Source organism: Xenopus tropicalis, chromosome 1 (assembly GCF_000004195.4).
Source record: "Xenopus tropicalis strain Nigerian chromosome 1, UCB_Xtro_10.0, whole genome shotgun sequence".
In the NCBI taxonomy this organism is placed as follows: Eukaryota; Metazoa; Chordata; class Amphibia; order Anura; family Pipidae; genus Xenopus; species Xenopus tropicalis.
Genome location: NC_030677.2, coordinates 191,546,011 through 191,571,907, shown reverse-complemented (window position 1 = coordinate 191,571,907; position 25,897 = coordinate 191,546,011). Strand labels below are relative to the sequence as shown.

Genomic DNA, 25,897 nt, shown 5'->3' with positions numbered 1-25,897 from the left:
ACCTTACTAACTGTTGTTTTAAAAGTTTGATGTGGACTAAATTAATTTTTTTAATAATGCAGGAAAATCTAATTCTTAAGAAACTTTCCAATATATGTTAATCCAAAACTCAGTGGTTTTAAAGTTATTTGTAAATACAATTTCAGTTAAAAGTAGTTTCTAACTTTTTGTTTCATTGAAAGCTCCTGTGAGTGGACAGCCCCTTTAAAGGAAAGCTATACCTCCAAATTAAATACTTAACCAACAGATATAATATATCATAATAAGTTACCTGTTAAAAAAATCTTACCAAAATGGCATATACAGGTATGGGTTACCTGTTATCCAGAATGCTCAGGACCTGGGGTTTTACGGATAAGAGGTATTTCTGTTATTTCAATCTTTTGGAATTTCAGTCTTCCTTAGACTACCAAAAAAAAACAACATATTAACGTTAATTGAACCCAGTAGTAATTTTTTGCCTCCAATAAGGATTAATTATGTCTTAGTGAAACGGCACCTTTTACATGATCCCAACTATTAGAGAAAAAAAGTTGTTTTTAAAATTTGAATCATTCAATTAAAATGGAGTCTGTGGCAGATGGCCTTCCCGTAATTCAAGTTTTCTGAATAATGGGTTTCCAGATAACTGATCCCATACCTGTATATGAATATATAGGAAAAAAATACTATGGGTGTTCAGGAGTATAGTTTCCATTTAAGGTAAATTGCAAAATGGGCTTAGGAAGCCTCTCTGAATATTAACGTATTTACAAACCATTAGTTCCCTTTTAATAACTTAAAGGAACAGTAACACCAAAAAATGAAAGTGTATAAAAGTAACTAAAATATAATATGCTGCTGCCCTGCACTGGTAAAAGTTGTGTGTTTACTTCAGAAAGCCTACTATAATTTATATAAATAAGCTGCTATGTAGCCATGGAGGCAGCCATTCAAAGGAGAAAAGGCACAGGCACATAGCAGATAACAGATAAAACACTATTGTATTCCACAGAGCTTATCTGTTATCTGCTATGTAACCTGTGCCTTTTCTCCTTTTTTCCAGCTTGAATGGCTGCCCCCGTGGCTACACAGCAGCTTATTATATAAATTATAGTAGTGTTACTGTAGCAAACACACCAGTTTTACCAGTGCAGGGCAACAGTGCATTATATTTTTATTACATTAAAGCTCTTTCATTTTTTGGTGTTACTGTTCCTTTAATAACAAGAGATTGCAAATCCTACGGAACCAGACTGCCGGTACTATAGAATTTACGTTTCTGGCTCTTTATGCTATGCTCTGCCTTGATTTTACTGGAAATATAATGTACAATGCTATTAAAGAACCCAGAAGAAAAGTGTAAAATGCAAGGAGTTCGCAGTATGGTGGGTTTTACGTGGCTTCAACTGTCTTTAAAAGTGTATAAAAATAATTAACATATTATGTACTATTGCCCTGCACTGGTAAAAGTTGTTTGTTTGCTTCATAAACACTACTATAGTTTATATATATATACCCTGCTGTGTAGCCATGGGGGCAGCCATTTAAATTGAAAAAAGAAATGGCACAGGTTACTAAACAGATAAGTAGCATAGATTCCCATTGTATTCTACACAGTTTATCTGTTATCTTCTTATGTAACCTGTGCCTTTTCTCCTTTTTTCAATTTAAATGGCTGCCCCCATGGCTACACAACAGCTATTTCTATTAACTACAGTAGTCTTTCTGAAGCAAACACACAACTTTTACCAGTGCAGGGCAACAGTACATTATATTTTAATTATTTTAAAACATTTTTATTTTTTAGTGTTACTGTTCCTTTAATAATAAGCCCTAAAATTAGCTTCCCTCTCTGACCAGAGCCCCTTCATTACCATCTGTCACAGTATAGCCAGCAAAATATATTAGGGCTTTGTAGACAGAATAGCAAAAATAACACATTTACACCCAACTCTGACTTGTTTTTCCATGCCAGCACTAATTTATTTTTATTTTGAAGGGAAACTGAAATGTGGATTCTGGTGACTGTTTTTCATTGGCTTTTTTGCTTTTGGACAACTGTGCTTATTTATAAAGGTGTATTTTTGCCCAACTACATGCATGGCTGAGAGTTTCCTATAGTCTGGGACTGGTGCAGTCAATTCTAAGGAACCATGTGAATTCTTCTGCTCAAACATTTTTCTCTCCTGACGAGTGCTGTTTTCCCATGAATGTATCCCTGCCTGTACAATAAAAATGTGTATCTTATGTGTATGAACCATATGCCCTTAATTTTGCCCTTATTTAATATTGACCCTAATAAAAGAAGTACAAAAATAAGTTTTTCTGAAAACTATTCAACTGCAGGCTTTTCAATCAAGTTACAATATGTATCATTAAAAATATGTGAGCTCTCGGGACACAGGAATATACATGCAGATCTTCTCAGAGAAGGGTAATATAAGTGCAAGTGATATATTTGCCAGTAGTCCTTTATTTTTATGGAGATTTCCTAATTTTTAGCGGGTACAGGTATAGGACCTATTATCCAGAATGCTCGGGACCAAGGGTATTCCGGATAAGGGGTCTTTCTGTAATTTGGATCTCCATACCTTAAACTAAAAAATCAATAAAATATTAGTTAAACCCAACAGGATTGTTTTGCATTCAATAAGGATTAATTATATCTTAATTGGGATCAATTACAAGGTACTGTTTTCTTACTACAGAGAAAAAGGAAATCAGTTTTAAAATTCTGAATTATTTGATTAAAATGGAGTCTATGGGAGACAGGCTTTCCGTAATTTGGAGCTTTCTGGATAACTGGTTTCCGGATAAGGGGTCCGATACCTGTATTTCTATTTAAAAATGCAACGTAATTACTACTTTCCCCCACTGCCATTTGTTTCTGTAAAGTTGTAACCAAAGCTAGCCATACTCATGCGATTTGGCCACCCATGCACTCTGAGAAATCAGGCTGATCTGATTCAAGGCTTGGAACCAACAGTAGGATCATAGAGCAGCTCTATGGCAATAGAAGTGGGCCACGTGCATGAATGCAGCTTTCATCCAGCGAGATTATTGAAGCTGCCCTATAGACATTTGGAAATATTTTGGCATGTATTGAATAGGCTGGCCCCATATTGGGGCTCATAAGCTGCCAACTTGGTCTCGAGAGCTTATGTATGGCCAGTTTATCCCTGCTGTTAAATCATTATTGTATACAGTTTTGTTTCAAGAACTCCCTAGGACTTGTTTATGCATCGATACAAAACTATGTCTAAACTTGCCATAAAGAAGCCATATATAAGGTTCTTCCACTTGGCATCAATATGCCTATAATTGTGAATAATATGTGATGATCAGCCCACAGAAGTATCGGGCTCACATTGCACATTGAAAGCCTAAAATCTTGCTGAATTCAGCAGTGAAAATATATATTCCACTTCCCCATCATCAAAATTTTTGTCAGTATGCTGGAATTTTGGGGAAAATGCTGCTTTGTGATAGATTTTTTGTGCCATTAGTTTGTGTCATTGAGACCATGCAAATTGATGTACTTGTAATGAACATCTGGTAAAACTACTTTTACAACATAAAAAAAAAATATTGTCTTTGTGAAATAATTTGTTGCCTTTACTAATTTTACTTCCACTCTGCCAGTTTCTTGGGCTAAATGCCATTATATTTTATGTTTTGCAGGTTGTCCCAGTAATGCTCCACACGCTCTGTGCCATAAGTAGCGTGCGTCTGTACATTCCTAAGGATCTCCGGACCACTGACAACAGACAGAGTGTGCTTAAATCTATCCAGGTAATGCGTTGGGTGTTCTTTTGGAAAGTATGTGCATTTTCTGCATTTTCTCCTGTGTTCAGAATACAGGAAACTACACATTCACTTACAGCAACAAAAAAAGTTGACAATGACAACTTGTTTAGGAAATATGTGCTTGCTCATTTGCAGATGAGTTCAAACCAGCAAGCCAAATTAAGATACAGAAGTCAGATATTTGCTGTTTTTGCTGCCTGGTGCCATTTTTATGTCTTTTTAAGGTCTTGCCGTAAATTGTCATTTCATTGCAAAATTTTAGTCAACAGTAAATAGTATATTAAAATAAACTGCAATACTGTTCATTCAAAGGATTTCTATTCCTATTCTCAAATGTAGAATATGCCGAGAAATGAGTAGCGTATTGCTGCGTTAGACTACATTAGGTCATCAACCCCAATTATAGTATTTCCACAAAAATCTTGCAGAGTTCACAGTTCATGTTTTAGTGGTTTGAACTTAACCACATTATTACAACATTTGCTCCAACTCCATCCTTTAACATTATTTTATCCTTGAGTAGCTATCTATGAAGCATAATACTGTTCCCATTTGTCCCCTGAAACTAATTTCTCAGTGGAGCGAACAAATTTTTGTATATTAAATTCATTGTTATCCTGGCATCTGAACCTGATCCAGAAAAATAAACCAAACTCAGTGGTTGCCACAAACAGTGTGAAGAGTTCTTTCATAGATAAAAAAACAAAAAACCTCCAAGTGATCGCATACTCAATGGAAAAATCTACACTAGAGGTGCCAGAATGGTAAATAAAGATCTGTAGATGTTGAACCAGTTGCCTGCAGATAACGGCACCCCTATCTTGGCCAGAAACATTTCCTTTTGATCACACTTTTTTGAGTAGTTTGCTCAATCAAATTTTAAAGAAAATGATTTGGGAAACAAATGTTCATGTAAATATATGAATATTTCCTTTAATGTAATGTATGTACAATTTCCATGGTTGTATAACACTTGGTAATGGTAGACTTTGGTCTACCAGTAGACCCCAAATTTGTAGTTTTGGACGTGCAACCTACAACGGACATAAGCACTTACTTTGAATTACAGGGAGACCTGCTCTGGACTCAAGCAGTTATAGATAACTCCTGTGTTTTGTACCACGGTTGCCTCATCCACACACCAAGCTACTGTTTTTGTTTTTTGTTTTTACTAGGGTTAGGTACCTAATGTTTTTCGCAAGGGATATAGTGGGTTAGCTTTCCTGGCATTCCTACCTTTTTTCTCTACTCTTGCTGCATGTACAGGAAGTTTAAAGTTTTGAAAATAACAATTTCTGTAATTCTAGGAGGTACAGAAGCGCTTTCCTGATGGGGTGCCGTTGTTAGATCCCATCGATGACATGGGAATCAAAGATCCCGGGTTGAAAAAAGTTGTCCAGAAGACAGAAGCTTTTGAACATAGAATGTATTCCCATCCACTCAATAATGACCCAAACCTGGAGTCTCTGTACAAGCTATGTGAGAAGAAAGCACAGGTGAGTACAGATCTTTTGGTTGCTATGGGTTAATGCACTGGCTTAACCTTAATTGCAAAACCCAATAGACTTTTTCTGAAGATACTTGTGATGACCAACCTTAGTTTCCTTAACCAACAATTCTCTTACTACAACTCTCCGTTTTCTTTAACAGCAAAATAAATCTGCTGACCAAGGTAGCCACAGGAGAGCAGATGTACTTTACATATAAAATAACAATATATTTGTATGCTAAGGATATTCTTTTGGTTGTCAGATTGCCGTAGATATTCGAGCAGCAAAGCGGGAGCTAAAGAAAGCACGAACAGTGTTACAGATGGATGAGTTGAAGTGTCGGAAACGAGTGCTGAGACGACTGGGCTTTGCCACTGCTTCTGATGTTATTGAAATGAAAGGCCGAGTGGCCTGTGAAATAAGCAGGTAAGATAGAAAATGAATAACAACTACATATTAATATTGCATAGGATATTTTCCATCTCTTTATATTTCTTGACTAATCTACAGCATGTATGGGTTATTTTAGAAATGCATAAGCAACACTGACCCTATCAGAAAGGCTATTCATGTGTAAGACTACCTACCTACAAATTCAAAACAAAATACCAGGTTTGTAATGATTTGGCAACCAACTACTGCTGCACAAATATGGCCGCCCCCTCATAGAGGAACATGTAAAAGCATCAGACATACTTTGCATGAGCTTTATAATTTTGCCTTCAAAGACAGTGTCTGTAAACAGACATGTGTCCAGTTTCTGCTCTTGTAAACACTCTTGTGTAAAAGATTCCTTTTCGGATGCTTAGTAGCTTATGTCAGTGTTTGTTGTCAGACTGCTTTCCCTTTCCCTATAAGGTAAAGTTACTTTGTGTGAGTTTTTTTCCCAAATACGACTAAACAGTACCATGCACCTTGCAGCTACCAAAAAAGAAACAGTGTTTTTTATTAAGCACTTCCACTAAAAGTATACCCATTCCCTGTAAACCTCCCGTTTGGGGTGCACAGTAATGTTTTATAGCGCTCCTATAGTTAAACTTTGCTTGCAATCTGTATTGCAGAACAGTGAGCAAACACTTAAACTGGCGAGGCTGCCAAATGTGTATATCTGTGTCCAAAATAGCCACCTATATGCTGGGCCAAATCAGGCTAATCTGATCTTTTTGGCACCGGTGTCAACATTCAGATCATACCAGTGGCCTTTGCAGGCCTATCAGAAGCGAACTGCAACAATGCAGTTCTTGCCCAACAGGATTTTTAAACCTTGCCAGTAAAAAATCTGGCTAATTTTTGCCCACATATCTGTTGAGTAGGTTGGGGAAGCCCAAATAAGCTGCTGATTTTATCTAAAAGGACCAAATTTGCAACTTAAATCATTGTGTATGGGCAGCTCTAGAACTAAATTTTACAATTGCCTAAACAAACTTCCTCTAACTGGCCCTGTGTGGGTTTCATTTATACAACAATGTTAGAGAAAAGCAATTGGCACCTGTAAGTAATTAAATATTGAGATGTGAAGATGATAGTTACATTCTTTCTAATTGCTTCAAAAAAGCCTGAGAAGTGCGTGCTGATGGTTGGAAGCCAAACATGGCTGTGGTTTTACTATTAGGCGTGCATGTTTGCTTTTTGTAGTTTAGTCTTGCATGCATGCTTAATAGGAAGTAGCTACTAACCTAAAGTTAATGACCAGTGGTTTTCAGTAAGGAAATACAGAAGTACAATGTATTTCTAGTTAGGCTGACCTAATGCCATCAGTTCTTCCTGGTCTAAACGTGCATCTTGAGATGAAGGGCAGTACCGCACAATAGTAACGTTGCCAGTAAATTGGATCTCTCATTGTGTGTTATTAAACAAAAATGTCATTTGTATGTATGTATGTATGTAATATGTAATATCTAGGTATCTCTAAATTATAAAGAGATTTTTTTTCTTAAAGGGACACTATTTCTTCAGTTTTTATGTTATTTGCCTAATGGCTGAAGTATTTTATAAGTATTCTTCACATTCATTGGTTTTTGCTAACTTCTATGAAGCAGTTACTGACTCTACTTGCCGCTTTAAGGTGGCCATACACGCACCGATATTATCGTACGAAACCTCGTTTCGTACGATAATCGGTGCGTGTATGGCATGTCAGCGAGCCGACCGATATCGCAGGAAGCTGCTGAAATCGGTCGGCTCGCCGATCGGCCAAGTTAGAAAATTTTGATCGGGCGCCATAGAAGGAGCCTGACCAAAATTCTCCCTTCAGAGCTGAATCGGCAGAAGGAGGTAGAAATCCTATTGTTTCTACCTCCTTACCTGCCGATTCAGCCCTGAATGGTGTGTGGCGGATCTGACGATGTTTCGTGCGACCGACGGTCGTACGAAACATCGTGAGATCGCCACGTGTATGGCCAGCTTTAGACTTGCCTCTGCCACCATTGTCTGATCTTAATTATGCTCCATAGTCCTACTATTGTGTTAGAGCACTTCAGGTGTTTTTTATTTGGCTGAATGTGCTGCTACATGATGCAGCGCAACTGGATGTATAACTCTACAGCTGTGTTAAAAGCCACGTCACTATAAGCCCTTACAGGAATGCCAAGCAGATATGATCAGGATGGGATTCTACATGATTAGCACTGGCAGGAAAAACTATAATATAGTATAATTATACTATATATACTATATATTCCTCTCCACTGAGCAACATTTTTAGTAGTGGCCCTTTAAATACATTACTTTTAATGTGCTGCAATAGTGACATGTTATTTTAGTATACAATATGTATCTTACTAGAACAATTTAAAATTAAAGAGATGTTGACCCAGTGTGTGATTGTTTTTTTGTTTTTTTTAAAGACCATCACCGCATCTCTCTAATAGCATTCTTCATTGACAGCTGCCCTGTTGCTTGCCCTTACAAAGCCTTTGTCCCTGCAATGTTAAACTGCCAGTTGCCAACACTAACAACATATTAAGGCAGTTTGAATGAGAATGGAGAGGCAGCTGTCCAGATGAAGCTGAATTGATAGCTTGGTTGGATTTGGCACAGCTCTCAAAGTAGCAGTTGAGGTTATATAGGTCAAAAGCATTATGGTTGTTTCAGCATTGTGCCCTGCTAAGGATGATGGATATATTTTCTTTCCCTGTACTTGCAGTGCTGATGAACTCCTCCTTACTGAGATGATGTTTAATGGGCTCTTTAACGATCTGACAGCAGAACAAGCAACCGCTCTCCTCAGCTGCTTTGTGTTTCAAGAAAATGTGAGTAATTTGCATGGCTGAGAATTTTATGCAAAGCTAATTTGTGTAGTTATGTGCTGGGAAAGTGGCCACTCTCACAATCTTGTGTCCTCGTCTGATACAGATATGCTGAAACGGAGACTTTTGGTACTGTTCTCACAACTATTTAATTATCTTTAAAATAATATTTATACATTGACTTTGGTGCATTGCAGTCAAAAACGCAGGTAGTGTTTCTTACATGTCCCCGCCCTGTGTTATTGCAGCTAAAAGTGCCTTGGATTGATTATGAAACAATGTAGCTTCAAATCCCTAGTCTGAAATAGTCAAATGTAATGCTCACTTGAGTGAACATTTTTTTAAGCAGTGATATTCTAAGACATTTTGCAGCTGGCCTTCATTTTTCATTACAAGCCTGTTTTCCCACATTGGCTTAACGAAAAGGGCTTGTGCTGCACATACATTCTTTAATTAGGAAATATCTTTACTTTTGATCCCAAAGAGCAAAGTCAAACAAACCAGTAGTCCTCTGAGAAGCCTCTGTATAAGGCTTAGGATCCACGGAGTGAGTTAGTCGCCCACAAGAGATCGCAACAATAGAAGTTGCCGGTGGAAAGGCAGATGCATCGCTTCGGCTTTCCGAAGTTACAAAAAGTTGCCTGGAGGAGGAAACTTTGGGCGCCTTTGGAAATCCAAAGCAATGTGTCGGCCTTTCCACCGGCAACTCCTATTGTTTCCAGTGGGAGGCAAATAACTCCCTCTGTGCCATTGACAGTACTGAGATCAGTAAATGATCAGCATTGTCTACTTCAGTAGCTGTGACAAGTAGCTGCTACTAGTAACTCCGTGTGTTACCCCATCCCCACTACAGCCTGTTATCTCTTTGGATAAAGAGCAGCTCATTAGGGTGATTTATACAATGGCTTCTCAGTCAACTGCTGGTTTGTTTAATTTTTCTCTTTGGCATCAGGAAGTAGAATGTGGTTTTAGTTTAATTTTCAAATTTAGAGCAAGAACTAACAAAACACCAGCGTCCAAGTGTCACACAGAATGCACACAAAAAGTCTCTTGACCAAAAGGCTCAAAGAAACCCAAATGTCTTCAGACTCCCCTTCGCCAAAGCTAGGGGGAGCTCCTTTGTTCCTGACCTCCTGACCAAAAGGCCTGCAAGAGGCAAGGGCCCTTTCTCCTCCCCCCACTTTAACCAAAATGCATTAAGGGGTTGGGAACAACAAATGCCCTCCGAAGAGGGCCAATGTCGTGTGTGCCCACGGCAGGGCCTGGGTTCTGGGGAGGAAGGAGCCTAATGGCCAACCCCGCCCCTGCGATCATTGCATCAACCCAGAGGTCTATTGCACCTAATCCAAAAAAAATTAAAGTGCTAAAGATAAATAAGAAGTTAATCTGCCTAACCAGCCTATCTTCCTGCTTTTTATCATTCTTATTGCCACCATTTCGAATTGACCGGGGCAAAAGAGCAGAATGTGCAAAAGAAAAGTGCCTTGGGACCTTGGGACCACTAAATTGCCAGTGCTCTTGGTGTCTGATCCCACCAGTGTTCTTAGGCTCAATTCAAATACTAGCCTTTTGGCCAGCGGATCAAGTGCCTTTCTGCTCCATCAGATATACAGGTCCCAGATATACATTCCTTAGCTAGTAAGATACTACACTTGATCTTGGCAAAAGGGCTGAGATATTTCTTAGTTATAAGAAAAAAGCATGTTCAGCACAAGCATGGCATCTGCTGTCTCCTTAAGGATACCATACACTGTCAGTGTATTTGTTACTGTTTGATTGGTTTATTATCAACGTTTTCTGACCTATAACCTGGGATTTAAAAGAACAAATTGCTTAATAAGGAAAAGCTGACAGAAATCATATCAAAATCATCTGTCATTTTGGTACCTGTAATCTTTTAGAGCACTTTAAAGCATTTTAGTGCTAATGTTCTAGCAAGTCCAATATGAATCCAATATGTATCACTCCATTGATTTACTCTGTCACGCTAAATGTATTATCCATTGCTTTATGCATTATCTTTTCCTGCACGGGCTTTTAGCTCAGACAATAGAGGAAGGAATAATGTAGTGTTGGTAACACTATGCCCCATTAGATTGGTGATTTGTAGTTATGCCCACATTCAAGAGTATACAGCAGTGTGCTTTATTATTAGGGTTTACAGCACCACCCACAGATGGCTTTAGCCCTGTATCCTTTGGTTATGCTTTTCCTATCCGTATTGGTCAAATGTTACTATATTAACATATAGAGGGAAAACATCTGTTCATCTCACCTCTCTCTGATAGGGGGGAGCTGTACATTCAGTTTCCCTCAACAGAGTCAGGGAGAGGTTAAAGCTAATGAAGGGAAGTCATTAACAATGCCTTTAAAAGTACTTTCCTTTTTTCATTAACTCAGAGTAAGACATTCTGTAGGGCTGATTATGGTAGCTGTCTGAACTCTCTGAGATGCGGGTGAAAGCGCAAAGAGCAAACATGTTTCCTTTCATACTGTGCTTTGTGCAGCCCATATGTCACAGGGAGTACGGATGGATTCTGGTGGCATTTTCCTATTAAGTGTTTTGTTTTCACAGCTGTTGCAGCAGAGGAAGCTTGCCTTTAGAAGTCCCAAGCAGAGGGGATGTGTGGTGCTGAGACCGTTGCTATGCATGTTGCACAGGGCTAAGCGGATCTCCCCACTCGCTTACTAGGAGGCCTGACGTAGGAGCGCTGAATGTATATCACCCTCTTACGTCACACATGCGTATAATGAGCGAGATGCTGCGCTTGCTTATCATGCGCATGTGTATACCCCAACATGGCTGCCCACGCCGGGGCTCCCTCCTGGTGCGTGTAGCCCAGCGCTGGCAGGGGCAGTTATTTATTTATTTTAAACTGCTATTTGCCCTATCTGGAATGCGAACTCTATTAACCCGCACCTCTGGTGGGGGAAACAATATAAGGGTGATAGGTGCCCCTTAAGGGCAACAATCTAAATTGTGTAATATGTGAATTGTGTTAATTTCTATTAACAATGTCTCTTCTGTCTTAGTCCAGTGAAATGCCGAAACTGACAGAGCAATTGGCAGGACCACTGCGTCAGATGCAGGTACGTTGCCTCCCTTCCTAGTCGCATTACATAGTTTCCTATTCATTCCAATAGGATTCACACTGTGTAGTCACTGTATTATTGGGAATGTTAGTCAGCCTGCCAACCAGCAGAAGTGTTCATCATTGTATGGAAATCAAACATTCTCTTTAGCATAAACTAATAACGTCTGATCCAGTTCTGAGTGTGTGGTGTCATTTGGTGATTGCACTAAAGGTGGCCCTCTTAAAGGGGTGTTTTACCTTTAAATGAACTTTAAGGGCGAAGACGCACGCCACAATTTGTTTTTAAAAAAACAAGTCGGGCGCACAACTTTTCCGCCGTAGGGTACTGTAAAAGTCGCTGCGACTAATTGTGCATTGTTTTCCACTGCTCAAATTAGGTAGTGCAACTTTTTAACAAGTCACACCGACTATTCCTTGCAGTGGAAAACCATGCAAGATTTGTTGCAGTGACAAATTGTGGGAAAGTTGCAGCGACTGACTTTTTTTAAAAATCGCAGCATGTCTTCACCCTTGGTATGTGGTAGAGAGAGCAGCCATCTGGTTCCTAGGGTACAAATTAGCCTAGCAGCCAGGCAGCCATTTGAATGAGAGACTGGAAGATGAAGAATTGTGGCCTCACAGAACAATAGTTTTTTGGCTGCTTTGGTCAGTGACCCCCCATTTTAAAGCTGTAAAGAGTCAGAAGTTAAAGGCAAATAATTGAAAAACTATAAAGAAAAAAAATTAAGACCAACTGAAAAGTTGCTAAGAATTGGACATAGTAAAAGTTAACTCAAAAGTGCACCATCCCTTTAAGGTATCCAACAGATGATTTTGCATTCCAGATAGATACTGTATGATTGGCTGTACATAGCGATGGACAAATAGTATAGTTCTGCAGCTCCTCTCACATCACTATGCACTGTGCCCACTCTTATGCGGTACAGAACCGCCCGGCCACATCCGGGCATGTACAATGTACAGCAAGCTGAAGGTAGAGCTGCTACAAACAATGGATTTGAGTTTCTCATGAATGACGGTGGTGATTTCCCTTTATCACAGCGGATTCTCAGACTGCACCTCCCATGCCCACAGGTTCCCTAACAGAAGTGCATTATCCCACAGCCCATACCATTCCCTTCGGCAACAAAGGGACACACAAAGGACACATTCAGGCCCATCCCCCCTTATGTCAGATAAGAGTGATAAGGCCAAGCAGGCTGGAAAGATGGCAGTGTAGATTTGTTATTGACAGAATGCAGTAGCTGTGTCTCAACTTTTCTCTGGTAAAGTCGCTTTGAGGAAATACAGGCAATAGTCCTGGATTATTTCCAGTTAAATCTGAATAGGAAGCACAGCTAGTACCATTACATTGAGGTTATTGTTGGCTAGTAGATAGAGGGTTTTACAATAGTGTCACTGATTAGCAGAGCTTTACATTAGCTATATTAGGTCCTTTTACCTTGCTGCCATCACTAAAAGTAGTTTCAGCAAGATATTACCCATAGGATGTGCAGGTTCTAGGAATGGCACACTCTGTGTTGTTTTCCATATCTGTTTGTTCCCTGTATCTGCAATTACTTTGCATTTTGTATCAATTCAATTTTAATTGACAGGAAACTGCTAGGAGAATTGCTAAAGTTTCGGCAGAAGCTAAATTAGAGGTGGATGAAGAGACGTACCTGGGTTCTTTCCGTTCCAACCTCATGGATGTGTTGTACACTTGGGCGAACGGGGCAACATTTGCACAGATTTGCAAGATGACTGATGTGTTTGAAGGTGAGTGTTGATAGCTTTAGTCTGGTGTACCCTTTTACAAACAAACATATTTCTAGCTACAGGAAGCAGCTAAACTCCATGGGAGCTTTGACAGGATGGTGGTGGTTTGGCAAAATGCATCCTACGAGTCTAAATACAATGGGCCTGATAGAAAAATTTGATTTGAACTACATGTTAAGGTCCCCGTACACGGGCCGATAATAGCTGCCGATATCGGTCCTTTGGACCGATTCGGCAGCTAATCAGCCCGTGTATGGGCACTTCCGACAGGCCTGCCCAACCGATATCTTGCCTGAAATCGTCCAGATCCCGATCAGGCAGGTTAGAAAATCTCTAGTCGGTTCGGGGACCGCATCAGCTCGTTGATGTGGTCCCCAGACCTACTTTACCTATGCCTGTCATTATAATTCGATCATTTGGCCCCAGGGCCGAACGATCGAATTACCCTGGATTCTCCCGATATCGCCCACCCATAGGTAGGGATATTGGGAGAAGATCTGCCAGTGTATGGGGACCTTTACTTTTGCCATCCAAAAGGGCGCACCTGTCGAAGGGAACGCTGCATGCTGCTTCTTCATCAGATGAGGGAAGATATCATGATTTTTTTTTTTTTTGTCATTAAAATACATTTACTGTATATAGATGCAGGAACAAAACTTCATCTGATCAGATTTTGTAGGATCCTACAAAAAAAAGTAATGCTGTTTTGTGACGAGATCAGCAAAACTCCCGTGGAGTTGATCCCTAAAACTAATTTCCCATACTTTAGTAGTATTATACATATTGTGTATTTAGTCACAGCATGGTATATGGGGGGTTAAAATAGGTTAATTAGAAGTAAATCAAGGACATTTAATTAAATCCACTGAGGAGTCTGTCACATGGCAGTAAATTCTATTGGCAAATATGAAAAATAGGTGGAATTTTAGATTTACTGCAGCTTTAAATAATTGCATTTCCTTCCTGATCCCATACCAAGTTGCCTGTTTTGGCCCTAGATTTACAATGATGCAGCACTAGCCCTGTACCCTTCCTGATAGAACATTTCCCTGCGCTTTATAAAGCCTGCTTGTTTACTTTCTGGAGATATAAGAGCTCTCTGACCCTCCGATCCTTTTTCCACATTCAATGCCAGGAATGTGTAGCCTGTATGGAATTGTCTGTAAATTCTCATGGTAACACTGACAAAGAGCCCTCTTTAAAATTTTGGCCTGAAGCACCTTTCTGAGCGAGGAGTGCAAGTTATTCAGGGACGATGTACAAATAACACGCATTCTCTGCCCCTGGAGCTGCTCTAGGTAAATGGTATGCACTAAAACCTCTGGCTATCCTTAAACAGGCCCTGGATCTAGAAAGGCACACTGACTCCTCAGATATTCTGTTTTGGATTATTGCTCGTCTTTCAGTTCTTCAAAAATGTTGTGTTTTTTGAGGTGACATTCAAAGGGAAAGGCTATAGAAAACATTAACTCATTACTAGTTATTTGATTTTGAATATGGATTGCATGTGGGGGGGGATTAAGATTATTTCTATGCTTGCCTCCAAGAATAAACTATAACCAGCTGCCTCTAAGGTGGTTTGATAAGGTCACTATCCGGATACCTGGGAAAGTCCAGGACAGAGCTGATATATCTCCCAGTTTCCTAACATTATGGTTCCAGGACTGCAAGTCCAGCCCGGATGTTTTGCATCTACCTGAGGCATCTCAGCTGGCTAATTAAACGGCAGCTTGGGCCAAAGTAGGGAGCCCAGTCTGGGGAAAGACACAGGGGAAGCTGCCAGTGTGAGCTCACTGAGAGGTTTGAAATCACTACAAGGTTGGAACTTTGTTTTTCTTTTCTCTAACCAGTAGCAGACCTACTGCCTGTCTCCCACACAGTTAGGACAACTGACCTGTGTTAGTATTTTATTTTGAACTGTTTATTTTGTTATATTTGTGCCAAGTGAAAATGAAGGGATCCCCAACCTTGTTTTACTTGCAAGCCACATTCAAATGTAAAAAGAGTTTGGAGAGCAACACAAGGATGCAAAAGGTGTGCAAAATATGGGCTGTGATTGGCTATTTGATGGCCCCTATGTGGACTGACAGCCTACAGGAGGTTCTGTTTGGCAGTACACATAGTTTTGATGCAACTAAAGCTTGCCTCCAAGCCAGGAATTCAAAAATAAACCATTGAGAGCAACAATCAAGGGGTTGGAGAGCAACATGTTGCTCCTGAGCCACTGGTTGGGGATTACTGGCCTAAAAGATACTAAACTTTCATGAGTTGTGGTTGTGCCATGGGCTGCTTTACCCCCAGTAAGCTGGTCCCTGCTACCTAACCCCTGACAGTGGATATACACAGGCCAACAAATGCTGCTGATTCTGTCCCTCTGGACAAAGTTGGCAGCTTATTGGGCTGTGTATGATCCCTGCCTGGCAAATATCTGGCCAAAAGGGTATTGGGCAAATTTGAAAATCATGTGGTGCAGGGAAGAGCGTCTGCATGGCGATGCAACCCTGGTTCAGTGGGATTCCATAGGTCCTGATAGATAATCAGATCATTGGCCCTAGTACCAACAATCAAAACAGCCCAATTTGGGCAGTATGTGTGTGGCCAAATTGGACCTAGATCTAAACTTTGGCGACCTGGTCACACAACTGGATCTGCCCATGTAACCTTTATATATGTGAGAACAATACCCACCTATAGTGTCCCTTAACTCTTCAGCACCTTCTGTGAGTTTTAGATCATGATATTTAACGTTACCGTATCTGAGCTAGTTCCGGCTGCTCCAAGCTGGGCCTTCATAAAGGGCTCTCCCTACATACGTATAGTACTTCTACTGTGTGTGGGAGCTCTGCAATGATTTACTCTCAGATGGTATTTGGTAGCAGAATGTTTCTTTGCAATAACTGCTAGCCCTGTAGGTCGTGCCAGTGAAGGGAAGAACTTTTTCAATTTCCAGGGTTAATGGTGTCCACCGAGCAGCCTTGGTGTTTTGCTCCTTCTGCAGAAATCCTCATTTTTGGCATCTCTTCAGAGAGAGCAAGATTGTCTCAAATATTTGTGCTCTAATGACTTTTACAGTAGGCGTTTGAACAAAAGTGCACAGCGTGGGGGAACCAATAAAGCAAAGTGCTCAGATTTCAAGTGCTTAAAAGTTTAGTGATTTATTTGTTTTCTCCACTGTCAAGTTTTCCCTAATGTTTGGGTGCTGGCATTCATCTTCATGCTGGAGTTCCGCTCCATTGTGGGGAATCTATCGCCCTTAGTCCTCCTCTGCTGTGGTGTTCTCGGGACTCATATCATTCAGGATTTAGATCATTTTAGATTGGTATTCAACCCTATAAAGTATGCAAAGGCTACACGGCATAGTATTTTGTGTATTGGTGGGAACAATCGATGGTGAAATGGTGTGTGTGTGTGTGTGTGTGTGTGTGTGTGTATATATATATACACACACACACACACAGTGGAGTGAAAAACTATTTGCCCCCTTCCTGATTTCTTATTCTTTTGCATGTTTGTCACACAAAATGTTTCTGATCATCAAACACATTTAACTATTAGTCAAAGATAACACAAGTAAACACAAAATGCAGTTTTTAAATGAAGGTTTACGTTAAGGGAGAAAAAAAACTCCAAATCTACATGGCCCTGTGTGAAAAAGTGATTGCCCCCCTTGTTAAAAAATAACTTAACTGTGGTTTATCACACCTGAGTTCAATTTCTGTAGTCACCCCCAGGCCTGATTACTGCCACACCTGTTTCAATCAAGAAATCACTTAAATAGGAGCTACCTGACACAGAGAAGTAGACCAAAAGCACCTCAAAAGCTAGACATCATGCCAAGATCCAAAGAAATTCAGGAACAAATGAGAACAAAAGTAATTGAGATCTATCAGTCTGGTAAAGGTTATAAAGCCATTTCTAAAGCTTTGGGACTCCAGCGAACCACAGTGAGAGCCATTATCCACAAATGGCAAAAACATGGAACGGTGGTGAACCTTCCCAGGAGTGGCCAGCCGACCAAAATTACCCCAAGAGCGCAGAGACAACTCATCCGAGAGGCCACAAAAGACCCCAGGACAACATCTAAAGAACTGCAGGCCTCACTTGCCTCAATTAAGGTCAGTGTTCACGACTCCACCATAAGAAAGAGACTGGGCAAAAACGGCCTGCATGGCAGATTTCCAAGGCGCAAACCACTTTTAAGCAAAAAGAACATTATGGCTCGTCTCAATTTTGCTTAAAAACATCTCAATGATTGTCAAGACTTTTGGGAAAATACCTTGTGGACCGCCGAGACAAAAGTTGAACTTTTTGGAAGGTGCGTGTCCTGTTACATCTGGCGTAAAAGTAACACAGCATTTCAGAAAAAGAACATCATACCAACAGTAAAATATGGTGGTGGTAGTGTGATAATCGGGGGTTGTTTTGCTGCTTCAGGACCTGGAAGGCTTGCTGTGATAGATGGAACCATGAATTCTACTGTCTACCAAAAAATCCTGAAGGAGAATGTCCGGCCATCTGTTCGTCAACTCAAGCTGAAGCGATCTTGGGTGCTGCAGCAGGACAATGACCCAAAACACACCAGCAAATCCACCTCTGAATGAAAAACAAAATGAAGACTTTGGAGTGGCCTAGTCAAAGTCCTGACCTGAATCCTATTGAGATGTTGTGGCATGACCTTAAAAAGGCAGTTCATGCTAGAAAACCCTCAAATAAAGCTGAATTACAACAATTCTGCAAAGATGAGTGGGCCAAAATTCCTCCAGAGCGCTGTAAAAGACTCGTTGCAAGTTATCGCAAACGCTTGATTGCAGTTATTGCTGCTAAGGGTGGCCCAAACAGTTATTAGGTTCAGGGGGCAATTACTTTTTCACACAGGGCAATGTAGGTTTGGATTTTTTTTCTCCCTAAATAATAAAAACCCTCATTTAAAAACTGCATTTTGTGTTTACTTGGGTTATCATTGACTAATAGTTAAATGTGTTTGATGATCAGAAACATTTTGTGTGACAAACATGCAAAAGAATAAGAAATCAGGAAGGGGGCAAATAGTTTTTCACACCACTGTATATATATATATATGTATATATATATGTGTATATATATATATGTATATATATATGTATATATATATGTATATATATATATGTATATATATAAATATATGTATATGTACAGGACAATGCATATGGCTTGTCCCTTAGGGGCATATTTAATATAGTTTGTAAGCCAATTTCAAATTGCTGATACGCCCATTATTGTCCCTGACATTCAGGTGTCTCAGTGACTAGCAGCGCTTGAATTAGGGTTGATTCTGACCCATTGAGTCTGTATGTTTCACTGTGTGTGGGGTCCTTGCAGAAACGCAGGCTGCATTTGCAGGGAAGAACTTGTATTAAAGTTTATTCTGGTTTAAAGGGACAGTATACACCTAAAAACTCCTTTGCTAAAAATGATAGCCCCCCCGCCCTGTGAAATTCCAGCATACCTGTATGGTGTGACTTGGTCATGCCACATTCCAGGAAGTTTCCTGCTAACCCATGTGTAACCCAATGCTTATTAGCTAATCAAGCTGCTTTGTGGTTTCATATATGTATGTGGTGAGGATATATTCATTATTTGTCTTCCAAATCACACAGTACAAAACCCCTAATATACCCATCGCTGTAATTTGTTCCTTGAAGTATGAATAAATACCATTTTGCATTTTGCTGCATAAGTTTGCTTCATTTCTGCCTCATTTGAAATCCTGGCAGGGGAGGAGGGACGAAAACATTGATGTTACAAATTGTAATAACTTCTCCACAGCTTGCAGACAGCATGCAGGAACTACACAACCCACAATGCATTGCACTGTGATGTTCCTTTCCTTATTGACATCTTGTGTGCAGGGAATTGTGGGATTGGGAGGATGCAGGCTGAGGGCAGGCGACTACTGTTACATTTTATTTGTCTCAAAGCAGTCAGCCAGATCAGCAGGGGAACAGGGGGCGGGGCTTAGGGAACTGTCCCAAACCATAGTATTGCATTAAAAATCATGAAAAGACTGCATATTTTTTAACTCATGTACATTGAAAAGGTGCTTAAACATTGTTTACTTTTCAAAAAGCTTAGGTGGAGTTCCCCTTTAAGGTAAAATAACTTTTTTTCCCACCAGCCATTCACTCATTCACTTTTTTTATCTGACTTGCTGCTTGATATAAAATGCACAAAGATCCAGTTTGTCAGATTTTAATTGTTGGCTCTTATGCACAGCCACAGTTGTACAAGTGCCTCTGAGGATGTTCTGACCATAAAATAATTGGCAGACACGAATCGTATGAAAGTGACATCCCGGAGATGCAGTGTAGGTCCCCCATGGATATCGTCAGATACACAAAACATACAGATTTTATCAATATCCAACCAAAATTTTCTAACCTGTCCAATCGACAAAAGCAACGACTCGCCATGCTGTGAAAATTATCTGGACAATAGTTCGGAGCCCACACATGGTCTGAAAGTCGTATGACGCTTGATTGTGTTGGTTGGTGCCTGTAGGGCCAGCTTTATTCTGAAGCCTGTGTAGCTTAGCAGGGACTGTGCTGTTGCTAGGGCAACACTGGCCTGGGGTGAGAAAAACTGAAGGTCTCAGAAGGTCTGACTAGACGGTTACATACTACTACTTTTCCAAGATTTTCCTCTGTTGGATTGCCTGCTTCTTGTTCTCTTTAAAACCACCAACCTCTGTTTAAATCCTAGAGACTCCTGTTGGGGGCAGAAGATATTCCTCATGATCAGACATAAGGCTTTTCTACTACTCCTGCTCGTTTCCACATCCGCACATAAGCACCTTATTTCTACTTGTTCCACTAAACATATGGAATTGTCTGCCTAATAAGCTTCCTCTGTTTGCCTTTTGCTGTGTCTGGAGGCTTTAGTTTTCCTCTCCTTGTCCCTTTATTCACTTGTCTTATGACTAGTTTGTTATGGACTAAGCACACAGTAATAAATACAATAGAAATGCATCTGTGCATCCCCCTGTTCCTCTCACTGCATTTACTTATGTTGGTAGAAGAATACAGAAAGTGCCTTTGAGGAGCTGACCATTATATGGAGTGCATGATTCGCTCGTCTCCTTTGCTATCTTGAAAAGGCACATTCTGTGTCCCCGCAGTGGTATTTCAACTTTGGTGAAATGCATAAAGTCACTAAATAAAGGCTACAATTTAAAGGGAAAGTACAGTCTTTCAGATCTGCACCACAGTCATGGTTTTTTTCAACTTCTTGCAGGTAGTATAATCCGTTGCATGAGGCGACTTGAGGAATTGCTGAGGCAAATGTGTCAAGCAGCTAAAGCCATTGGGAACACAGAACTAGAGAACAAATTTGCAGAAGGTAAGTGCCTAGGAAATGGTTTCTTGAAGCCTGGCAGCTCATTCTGGTGCTAACACTCGGCACCATTTAATCTGTGGTTGCACTACAGCTCCCAACAGTACCCGAGATGCAGTGATGTGTGTGGGTAACCTACACTCACCAGTAGACACACTGGTAAGAGGATTATGTATGTGTTCCTCAACGATTCATTACACTGTTCGTTACCTGCTTTTAAATTAGCGATACATTAATCCTTGATTTCAATGTTTGAAGTCACTTTGACTAAAATTGAAACTTGACTTAAGAGCTCTGGACAACCCAACAGGAATTTTTTTTTTTTTTTTTTTTTAAATTGAAATGCCAGTTAGTGTTTGGTTTGATGATGGGGCAAATCTTTGGTAAGAGTTGTCAGAAACCAGAAATTATAGTTTTGGTGCATCATGAACAAAAAATGTATGTGAAATCTGGAGCTATTTAATAATTTTCCCCACTTTGTTTTCCCACAGGAATTACAAAAATCAAAAGGGATATTGTGTTTGCTGCAAGTCTTTATCTATAGACAAGATGCCCAGGAAGATGCCACATTTACCTACCAACCCTGTTTAGAGTGAAGACACACAGAGCTACAAGCAGCAGCTACTTGCGGTTACTTAAATCAATCAATACTGATCATTTACTGATAATTGTGTGTTTTAGGGGAGGCAATTCTCAGTATTGTCTATGGCAGGGGATTTTCTGGTGTTTAGTAGCTGTGACAAGTAGCTGCTACTAAGTAACCCCGTGTGTCTTCACCCTTACTCTTTTTTATCCACCCCCCACCAGGTTCTAAAAGAAGAAAGGCTGGATCTTTGCTATAAACCATTTTATTGTTTCTGTGGTATAAATTTGGCTCACAAGCAATGTTTGAGCAAAGCAATATTATACAAGTGTTTTTGTACATAAAATGCGTTAACACTATTTTAATAAAAAAAATTTACAGTTCGAATACCACATTTCACTTTTTTGTGTATAGTTGATAAATGCATAAAGAAACTTTTATTTTTAAAGCTATAACATATACATAGGGTGTTCTTTAAATATATACAAGTGGGCATCCAACACGTATAGCAGCAGTCCAATAACCTTTTGAGACCCAGAGAGTTCCATCATCTATGATAATGGATCACTCTGCTGCCCAAAGGGCTAATATAGTTCAGCATGGAGGGCAGGTGCTGACCTTCCCAGTACTGAAGGGGTTAAAGGCATCTTGTTTTTTTTGTTTGGTTTTTTTTTTTTTTTTTTTAGAGAGTTTCAGTTCTTCTAAATATTTTTGTCTAAAAGCAGGATATTTTTTGCATTAAGTGGCAAGGTGTGGGAGGAATTCCCCTGCCCCATTCAGGGCTGATGAGTTCCATAGTGGTTTCCGTTTGTTGATGTTTCGTGTAAAGTCGTGTGGGAATCTTCTTCCTTTTGGTTCAAACTGCCCTTCTTCTCTTTAAAAAAGTCTGAGACATACACCACCTGCAGATCAGAGAATAGGAGAGCATCTTAAATGATGTTGAAACAGCAAAAAAACAATAACTAAAGGCACTAATAATAACCCACTATAGGGATACGTGTACATACCTGACTTCCATGCCCAGAATTTGTACAGCTTTTAGTGTCAGAGGAAACTCTTATAGCATCAAAGCTCTGGCGCTACTACATATCCCAATTACAGGAGGTGGGGCAGCATGGCTGATATAAACCTTATTGGCATGTATGGCCAGTTTGTGGTACCAGTCACTGCTTATACAGCAATATTACTAAGCACTGATAGTATCCCCAGTCTAGCATAGCCTGACACCTTCCAGATATTGTGGTCTCCTCAAAAGCAGGATGTGTGTATTAAAGTTAAACATTATCAGCAAAGAGCTAAAGCAAAGCTGGTGTATTTCTCAACTGAGATTATGCCATCCATGTCACATGGTCTGAAATCAAATATTTCGTTTTACTTACAATAAGTACACCAACGACTGCACCCTGTATGAGACCAGTCAGAACATCGCTCCAATGGTGCTTGTAGTCAGAAACTCTGGAAAGTCCAACGTAGACAGAAACTGCGATCAGAGCAAACTGAATCGTAGGGCGAAGTAGTCTGGCCCAGTCTGCTCTCAATCTGGACTGAAGATAGAGCTGAAGAGGAGGAAAAAAAAAAGGTGGTTTATTACATGCACAGTTTTAGTGGAGATATTAACAGTAGACATTACAATGTCTAAACCAAAGTTGTCTGTCAATAGTATTGTACTCTATATATGACTGCAAATTGTCTTTGCACGTATGTGGTGGTATATTTAATGTCTATGCTAAGCGATGACAATTGGAAACTTCATTTACTCCACTGTTTAGCACTACCATTTCTCTAGGGCCACTAGATTAGTTGTCTATCTGCATAGTAGGACATTCTCCAAAGACAAAGAATGTTCTGAGTACACCACTGTAGTCAAGGGCAAATAAAAAGGTACCAAGTGTATCTTTTCCCTCTTTAGGGTGAGGGCATAGTAGGCATATGGTCTACTTCTCTCACAGACAGAGATGAAAGAAACAGATCCGCTCTTGTGTGTGTGCAACTGCACTGACAGCCTAAATGCAGCTACACAGAGCAGAGATGTATTTTTAGGCCAATCTCACCTCTGAGTAGTTATACTCGGAAGCATATAAAAGCAGATCCACTTATCTCCACCTGCCTTCAAAGCACAGAATAGAAGGAACTGTATACCCAGTGTGCCCCCACCCTTAAGGGTGATGGCAAATGGGGTGTTTTGTTGCCGGCACTTAATCTCCCCCCCGCCCAGCACATGAGACTAATATAGGCAGAAACGTTACATAGAATGGTAAAAATGAGTTTACTCTTTAAATGGCATCTAAATCCCTACCTTTATGTGCTGTTATACAGGCTGCTGGGTTTGCCTCCCCTGATGTTATGGCTCTGAATGATCATATATTGTAACTGCTAATTCATAAATGGGCCCCAGGAATCCCAGCTTCCTAAATCAACTTTCCCCTTATTGGAGAGAGGGCGGCCGAGCATTTCAGAGTAATGTGATCTAAGCTGCACAGATCTGGGAGAGCACTCCTGTCACTGAATAATGGGTCATTATCTACACTCTCCGCTATCTAACACAGTGTTATTACATTCACCAACCATTAAGCATCTAACAAACTGTTTAAGTAATGACCCTTCTCTCGTTTTGCCTTTGCACACGTCCCTTCCCGTTGCCTGCAAGCCTGCCTGACCCCAGCGTTGGCTTTTACTGTAAGTGCATTCTCTAATACAGCCTGAAGAATGTACTCAGAGCGTTTCCAATAATCCATTTGGCTCACTCGCAGATTCCTGTTTATTTTTATCTTTTATGAAGTAGATTTAATATTCTCCACAGCTGAATCCAATTAATGGGGGCCTGATATAAAAATATAACGGCCGTGTTTAACCCCTTACTTTTTCCCTTATAAACCATTGCACCCTTTATGGTGATCCGAATCCTTAACCAAATGTTACTGTAGCATACCAGTATGGCAGCTCCAGCACTATGAATAAACCTCAGCAAAATTGTCGGGGGTAGTATTTGAGGCCTAGTCACAGCTGTTAAGGTGGAAGCCTAGTTTTTGGTGTTTGAACCATGTTCATAAGAACAGTTAAAAAGTAGCTGTGCGGAGTGGGTTAAGGGTCAGGATAGGCTATAGTTATTGATAAATCAACATTCACATCGATTTGTGACAATTCCAAGCGCAATGAGAAGCACTAACCATATGACTATTGGCAAAAAATAAATAAAATAAGGCCTTTGCATGTGATATACTTACAGCGAGGAACACCATGCAGTACATGGAGAAGGACGAGTGGCCAGAGTAGAAGGACAACCTAGGATTCAAAAGGAAAAGGACTGATTACTCTATACATTGTTTTTTTTAGCTACATTGCTTTGGTTAGGGAGATCCCCATGTAACTTGGCTGAGACCCTGCAGGCTGCTGTTCTGCATAATGTTCATTGATGTGACGTCATTTACCATTCTTACTGATTTCCATAGTGTGCCTACAAGCTGTACGTAACATATACATTGCATTATTGGATCAATCTGGAACATTTCTTCACATCCTGTGCCACACTATCAAAGCCCTTAAGGCCATGAATTCTCGACACTGCGCTTTCACAATCATTTGGGTATGCAAACCAGCTAGCTCCCAGTGTCGAAATTCAGGCGATCTGTGCACTTAGAATGCTCAGATATTATCTACTTTGGCAATCACATGGATGGCTTCATAGCATTCATCTGCTCGTTAGGGCTGTTAGGCACTCTAAATAAGAGTGGCTGAAGCCCCTGAACTTCTTATTACAGTTCTGTCTATGCCCCATATGCACACTGAGAAGAACAAGGCCAAACCACCCAGGGGTAGCTGGGCAGGGGGGTTCTATCTAATATATGTGCACACAACATATTCATATAAAATGTCATTAAATGAACAGACACCTACAATTAGCATTGTATTTCATGGTCATATTGGGGTCGCCTGAACAATGTTAGGCTGTTTGAGAATTGTCCCCAAAAGAACAGTTTTTAATGGCTAAAAGTGAGTATCTGCACTACTAAATACCATATGGCAAAAATGTATTAAATTTCATTTAATACCTCTTTCCTAAGAATAAGAAGGATTATATTGCCTTAAACCAAGATTTCTTTTTTTAGTAAATTCCAACCAATATTTACCCTGAGAAGGATTAGATTGCATTAAACCATGGATGTTCATTGAGCAGAAGCACCCCACCCCTCCTGTGTGTGCAACATGAAGCTCTGAGACAATAGTACATGTAGTATCTGAAGCACCAGAAGCAAAGCCAAAGTACAATGCGGCCATTCGAAGGTATGGCCACCATCGCATGAATTCTGACTGCTGATCCTTTTGTCTGTGTCTGGGCTATTATATTCAGTGGAGCAAAGCAGACTCGGCTTTAGCCTAACAAAGGCTGCTATCTGCTCCAGCGTGCGCTCACCATAAAGGCCACCATTGTGCCCTCTCAACCTGCGACCTTTGGCCACGGTTTGCTACTCTGTCAGTCCTTCCAACCTTTTGTGCAGCGCCATGGAATACACTGGGATTTTTTAAAGAAGATAAACATTCTTCTGACCCCAATGAAAAGAAAGAACA

The 25,897-nt window shown here is 40.2% G+C and overlaps 2 protein-coding genes across 3 annotated transcripts in view; one reads left to right on the top strand and one right to left on the bottom strand.

Annotated features, from left to right (window-relative positions):
* mtrex (Mtr4 exosome RNA helicase) overlaps window positions 1-21,718 on the top strand; it is a 63,330-nt gene extending 41,612 nt beyond the window's left edge. Inside the window, exons 20-27 of the mRNA XM_002941111.5 lie at window positions 3,664-3,774; window positions 5,097-5,285; window positions 5,542-5,705; window positions 8,425-8,530; window positions 11,561-11,617; window positions 13,218-13,380; window positions 20,650-20,754; window positions 21,240-21,718. Coding sequence (XP_002941157.1) covers window positions 3,664-3,774; window positions 5,097-5,285; window positions 5,542-5,705; window positions 8,425-8,530; window positions 11,561-11,617; window positions 13,218-13,380; window positions 20,650-20,754; window positions 21,240-21,292 — 948 coding nt within the window. The 3' untranslated portion in view covers window positions 21,293-21,718. The remainder of the gene's footprint in view (window positions 1-3,663; window positions 3,775-5,096; window positions 5,286-5,541; window positions 5,706-8,424; window positions 8,531-11,560; window positions 11,618-13,217; window positions 13,381-20,649; window positions 20,755-21,239) is intronic.
* The window catches only part of plpp1 (phospholipid phosphatase 1), a 56,820-nt gene continuing 52,501 nt past the window's right edge, over window positions 21,579-25,897 (bottom strand). The window contains exons 4-6 of one of the 2 annotated variants that reach the window (XM_012960669.3): window positions 24,556-24,613; window positions 22,711-22,887; window positions 21,579-22,233 (exon numbers count right to left, since the gene is read on the bottom strand). In XM_012960669.3, the coding sequence (XP_012816123.1) occupies window positions 22,108-22,233; window positions 22,711-22,887; window positions 24,556-24,613 (361 nt within the window). In that variant the 3' untranslated portion in view covers window positions 21,579-22,107. 2 annotated transcript variants of the gene reach the window in all.